This window comes from Pan paniscus, chromosome 9 (assembly GCF_029289425.2).
Source record: "Pan paniscus chromosome 9, NHGRI_mPanPan1-v2.0_pri, whole genome shotgun sequence".
NCBI classification, from domain to species: domain Eukaryota; kingdom Metazoa; phylum Chordata; class Mammalia; order Primates; family Hominidae; genus Pan; species Pan paniscus.
Genome location: NC_073258.2, coordinates 10,229,745 through 10,236,342, shown reverse-complemented (window position 1 = coordinate 10,236,342; position 6,598 = coordinate 10,229,745). Strand labels below are relative to the sequence as shown.

The window sequence follows — 6,598 nt, the reverse complement described above, 5'->3', positions numbered from 1 at the left end:
CACCTTGGCCTTCCAAAGTGCTGGGATTACAAGTGTGAGCCACCATGCCCAGCAGCAACACATATTATTATGAGCATATGTACCTGTAATTTCCATTGTCTTGATGAATTTTCAGTGAAATTTTTATAAACAAGTAGTGTACTCAAGAGGCTGTATCCTAAAGGACCCCAAATCTCATAAATATCACCTTCCTATACAGTGACAGTTCTTTGCAGTTTGTTATTATTGCTGATGTACATTCATCTGCAGGTAATAATTTCCCTTTTCTATTGATACAGGAATGTTTGTTTCTCATTTTTGTATTGGAAGTTAAGGTATAGTTTTTTAAAGGAAATAATCATTTGTTGAACATTCACATACTTGGTATTATCATGTACATCATCTTATTCAACACAAGAATCATGTGAAGTATTTTTTTAAACAAATAACGTAATGAAGAGTTGAACAGTTTATGTAAAATTTCCAAGATTCCATAGATTGCTGGTGACAAAGCTGAATCTAATCCCAGGGCCGTATGTCTCCAAAGCTCATGGCATTTCTGTCCAACACATTGCTTCCATGCCATAATAGCATGTATAACTCACTCTGAATTTCTGTTATACACATCTATCTTTTCTAAAATTTTAAGCATTCATTCATTCTTAGGTCCATGCCACTTAATAAAGTCCTGTACAAAGATAAGGAAGATAGGACTTTAGAGTTCAAACATGTAATTGCATGGTGTTCTTAACAGCATGATATTGATCAGTTAATTCAGACGTGAAATTATTCAAGCATCTCAGTTCAGAATAAAAGTGTGAAAATAATGTGGCTGGATGAGCACATGACTTTGATGCCAGTGTGTGTGTGCGTATGCATGTGTTGTGTGTGTGAGAGAGAGAAAGAGAGAGCAGTGCATGTGTGCAAGAGAGTTCAGTCTGCTTGAGAGCAAATTCTTTAAAGAAAAATACATTATTCCTTAATTTTGGTTGATCTTTAAAAAGAGAATTATGGGAATTTTTGTGGTTGCTATTGTTGAGGAGCAATAAAGAATGGAAGTTTCCAAGAGTAAATAAACCTTATATTAAATGATGTAGGAAAACATTGAATTATCTTAATTTTCTTCCATAGAAGAAGATATAATTGATAAAAATGGAATTAGATTGTTGACATGTGAAATAAAAATTCCCTCTTTTATCTTATCAGCTATAGCACCTCTTTTGGCTCCCTCTGTATGGTCTGCCTTTCATATTCCTCTGCCTTTCATTCATTCCTCTCTACTTTTTTAAAAAAACACTTTTGCTTCTCTTTTTTCTTAATTCTAATAGAGGCATCAGTTGGATACTTAAGATACATAGAAGCAAAGAGCAAAGTGTTTGCAGACTCCAGAGTGAAAGCAATCTATTGAGAAATTTAACGCATTGTCTTCATATGGATGTGTAGAGTATAGACTATAGTGGATTAATTTACTATGCTGAATCCTAGAATATCATTTTAAAATGTCACAGCATCACATTAGCTCAGGTAGACCTGTAATTCCTGAATCTCTTTCATAGTGCTGTCACCACTTTGCAGCCCATTCCAACTGGGCACAATTGTGACTGCTTGATGGTTCTCCCATGTATTGAGCCGTTATTTTGTGTATCCTCAGACTTCTAAAAAGCACTGGAGTAGTAAAAAAAAAATAAGATAAAAGTTAATTTCCTTCAGGAGCCATTTCTTGCCCAAGATAAATTGCTTATGTTTCTTCATTCACTTTAAAACTCTGTATCTTCTGCTTCTCTTTACTCATATACCCAACCAATCAACATGGAATTTCTGTATCAGCAACCTTATTTTTGTAGCAGCCACTGCAACATTCTTCCCCATTTTGCTGATGCCCTTTGGTGCATATTGGTCTTTCTATGCTGTAATCCCAACTTCTATTACCCAAAAAGGTTACTTTTTCATAAAGTCATGAGACCCTACAAATACAGACACAAATATATATTTTCAAATATTTTTTCATATTTATGATGAAGCATACATTTTATTTTTATGGTAATTTTTCTCTCCTTCATAAAAATCAACTTCTCATTTTGGAAATTTTCTTTCTTATATCTCCACGTTCAGTTTAAACATTTTGTATAATATCTGTTCATCTTCATTCTTCCCTGTCCTAGTAAGATGTTCTCTATTTCTAGCCAATTTTTTGAAACCCTATATGAAATAACAGCATAGGTAGAGAGGAAAGTCTTGACAGACCATATGTAATACTCCAGATGCATACTCCATAAAGGTAACCATGACTAGCAATGGCAGTTTTGGATCTACGTGAAGTCACCACTGCAGTAATCTCAGAAATGACTATCACCAAAATCCAGTTTTTTTGTTTTTTTAACTCCAGGATTTTTGACCCTTTGATTTTACCTACTAGTGTTTCTCATTGGTTTTAAATTCTTCAATAGGTATGACTTTTCCTTGGGTGAGATACTGGGATTGCCTCAAAACTGTTAAGTCACTCCAGGTCAGCTGAGTTGTTTACCTATTACCCCTTCCTCACAGTCTTCACAACTTTGGGATTAGCTTTCACCCTCCCTTCTGCTCATTCAGCAATTAAATTGTAGCAACTAATGTATGTTAGACAATTGTGTGTATTATCTTCTGTACTCTCTCTCTCAGAATGCCATCTCTATTCAGCTGGAGCTAAGAAAGGTTATTTTCAAGTATCCAAGCCTTCTCTTGAATCAAGAGGTCCCATATCCATCTCTTTTTAACTCTTGAAGCCTTTTTCCTGTGCCCTTCTGCAGTCACAGTTATCAACAAAATTTCTTATGTCCTCAATATTGGTTTTGAACATTCCATTTCCCTTACTGTCCTTTTCAACAGACACTTGGCTGTCCCCGAGGACAATGTTTTCTCTGCAGCCTTCTCAAATGATGAACTTTTTTTTCTCTTACCACTTTTACCCCGAACCTGGTGATGGATAGGATCTTCCATTTCCCTTGTTGCTGCTTGTGGACATTCTCTCTCCTTCCTACCTACAAATACCCATAGTTGAGTTTTATGTCATCAGACTATACTAACCAATCTTACCTTTCTCTCCTCATGCATTTGCAATCATCAACTGACTAGCATCATATCTCCCCATCTTTGGAAGATTTTTGGCTCTGGCTCACTCATTTTCTTACATTATTTCTCTCACTATTCCTGATGGCTTTAATACCTCCACATAGAGGATGCTTTCAACATTTTGGCTTCTTAGTTTCTTGACATATCCTCAAAAAAAATTTGTTTTCCTCCCTAAAACCTGTCTCTCCCATTGTTAGAGTTTAGACATTAGCATTTGCCAATAACTGTAGCTTTTCCGTAATCTCATTTTTAAGCATCCCAAACTGTAACTACCACCATTTCTTGTTTTTCCTGCTTGTTTTCACTAGTAGAATAATTATAGCAAATTTTCAATCCTTGCGGAAAAGCTAGAACCATTTTGTTGATTTTACCCATCTCAGATACTCACTTCATCTTTGCCTAGCTTAAATGTAGTGGTTATTTTACTCTCTACTTTGCATATACCCTAACATTCCATATCTGTCCCTTTCGTTGCTCAGAAAAAAGAAAATCTTAGTGAAATTTGACCCCTCGTCTATCAGGCACTCACAACTGTTCAGCTGAAAACAAAAGCATATCAATTCCCAAGGTGCTGGGCACTGAAGGAGACTATCACCTGCCTCAAAGAATTGTCGTTATCTCTCAGCCGCATCTTTATGTGAATTACTGCACTGCAAAATTCCCCTTTCAAGAGTAAATGTATTATTTATATGTTAGCATAATTTTAAAACCTTTTAAAATATGTAATGAACCAAATATACTTTCTGATAGTCTATAATCTTCTTTAGAAATCATAGAAAAGATGTATAATATGTGAAATAGATAGTAAATGAATTAGAAGTCCAAGAATATGGTTCTTCATTTTAGCTCAGTTTCCAGAAAGCCATTTGATCTAAAGTTATGTTAGACAATTGTGTGTATTATCTATCTTTTTTAGATCTCAGTTTATAATTTTATAAAGTGAGAGAATCGAGTGGATTATTTCTAGGACCTTTTGAAGCTGTGAGAAAGCTCTCCTGCTTTTCTTGCATTTTCTTGATTTTTCTCAAGTGAGTTGGTATGGAGGAGGGCCTTCCAGAAGCTGACCTACAGATGCAATTTTTATCAGACAGCAACTATTCAGATAGGGCTGGATATTTGTGTTCTGTAGAAGGCTGGAATCTTCTGTTAGCAACCTAGCCCCAGCTTATGCAGAGTCTTGGGTATCAATTGTATCTTTGGAGCCTTCCAGGAGTAACCTGATCATGTCTTCTCTAGATTGGCTCACCATCATGAATCAGATAGCTTAATCCTGAGATAATTAGGAGATATCTCATCTCCTCTTTCAAACCTCAGTCTTCCTCTGTTTACTTGTTTATAGTGTGAGTGCATTACTTCACCTTCTGCCTCGGTCCAGAGTTCCTGGATATTTGGTGTACTTTTCCTCAATTGTGAAATCTCTGGGTGGGGACCACAGCTCAGTGTTGAGTTACTGACCTCTTCTTGGTCCTGTGGATTAGCATGCAGCTAATCTGTTTGACCTCTGTTTGGAATTCAGAATTCTTAATGACTACACATCTTTGATACAATAGATGATACCTCAAACATCCTTTTGAACAGCTGTTCTTTTCCATGAGTCTTGGTCTATTCTGACATTTATGTCTCCCTTCAATCATGTCTTTGGCCTTAGAAGATTGAGTTACTGGATTCTTTATATATTCTAGTGGTCATCTCTGAAATGTGCTCACAGAGCACCTAAATTAACCATCCAATACGAGTTGAGTGTGTTAAGTTAAAAAAAAAAAAGATTTTTCTGAGTATTCCTGACCTTACATCAGTGAACATTTATGTTTTAAAGTCTTACATAAGATACTGTGTGTGAAAGCATTTTCTTCCCAAATTTACATGAGTGCCTAAATTGTTATACTTTTTGGTTAAATAGATATTGGAAAAATAAGTGTGCAATTATAGCATTTAATCCCATTATAATACTCATTTGTTTTTCTTTCAGTTGGCACCATTCCCAATATAGATGGGGACTGGAAATGACACCACTGTGGTAGAGTTTACTCTTTTGGGGTTATCCGAGGATACTTCAGTTTGTGCTATTTTATTTCTTGTGTTTCTAGGAATTTATGTTGTCACCTTAATGGGTAATATCAGCATAATTGTATTGATCAGAAGAAGTCATCATCTTCATACACCCATGTACATTTTCCTCTGCCATTTGGCCTTTGTAGACATTGGGTACTCCTCATCAGTCACACCTGTCATGCTCATGAGCTTCCTAAGGAAAGAAACCTCTCTCCCTGTTGCTGGTTGTGTGGCCCAGCTCTGTTCTGTAGTGACGTTTGGTACGGCCGAGTGCTTCCTGCTGGCTGCCGTGGCCTATGATCGCTATGTGGCCATCTGCTCGCCCCTGCTCTACTCTACCTGCATGTCCCCTGGAGTCTGCATCATCTTAGTGGGCATGTCCTACCTGGGTGGATGTGTGAATGCTTGGACATTCATTGGCTGCTTATTAAGACTGTCCTTCTGTGGGCCAAATAAAGTCAATCACTTTTTCTGTGACTATTCACCACTTTTGAAGCTTGCTTGTTCCCATCATTTTACTTTTGAAATAATTCCAGCTATCTCTTCTGGATCTATCATTGTGGCCACTGTGTGTGTCATAGCCATATCCTACATCTATATCCTCATCACCATCCTGAAGATGCACTCCACCAAGGGCCGCCACAAGGCCTTCTCCACCTGCACCTCCCACCTCACTGCAGTCACTCTGTTCTATGGGACCATTACCTTCATTTATGTGATGCCCAAGTCCAGCTACTCAACTGACCAGAACAAGGTGGTGTCTGTGTTCTACACCGTGGTGATTCCCATGTTGAACCCCCTGATCTACAGCCTCAGGAACAAGGAGATTAAGGGGGCTCTGAAGAGAGAGCTTAGAATAAAAATATTTTCTTGATGAAACTAGTTAGTTTGAAGAATTTGATATATTAATATTCCATATATAATAATAATAAGACACCGAGTGTTTGCGGTCAAAATTTATCTGTCCATAGACCATTACCCAGTGTGGAGCTTTTTAGTCAATCAGGAAGGAAGATTTTCAGATAGAGTAGGAAATTAGAAGTCCATCTTGCTTTACCTTTAATAAAATTAAATTAAATTTATAATTGAGAATGCAAATAGTTTCACATGAAAAAAATGCTTTATCTGCTGAAAATCCTTTAAAAATTTTATTCTTATTTTTTCAAGAGATGTTTTCTGCCATAAGTTAAGGCATACCTTTAAACCTTCAGACTGTGGCCATTTTCAGCATCAGCTTATCCTGAGATACATGCCTGATATCTATAGTTGTTACTGAGTACATTGTGAGAGAAAATGACAAAGGAACCATAGTAAAATTGCTGGAGATATTCTTCTTCCAGAAAGGTTGCCTGCTGACAATGAGCTTGGTAGACCCACAACAATCTGGGCTGTGTTTCTATTCTCTGTCTCCAGCATGGTTATAGGGTCCCAGAGAAGAACCTGTTAGAGGCCCCTG

The 6,598-nt window shown here is 37.0% G+C and overlaps 1 protein-coding gene across 1 annotated transcript; it reads left to right on the top strand.

Moving 5' to 3' along the window:
* The first annotated feature begins 232 nt into the window (after positions 1–232).
* LOC100980652 (olfactory receptor 5P3) lies at positions 233–6,235 on the top strand. The gene is made up of 2 exons (XM_003819118.2): positions 233–249; positions 5,060–6,235. Exon 2 carries the CDS (start codon positions 5,081–5,083, stop codon positions 6,014–6,016), a length of 936 nt encoding a protein of 311 aa, XP_003819166.1. The 5' UTR covers positions 233–249; positions 5,060–5,080; the 3' UTR covers positions 6,017–6,235.
* The last annotated feature ends 363 nt before the right edge of the window (positions 6,236–6,598 follow it).

Coding starts and splice junctions, on each gene's coding strand:
- LOC100980652 (XM_003819118.2), top strand. CDS start 5,081: ATGGGGACTGGAAATGACACCACTGTGGTAGAGTTTACTCTTTTGGGG.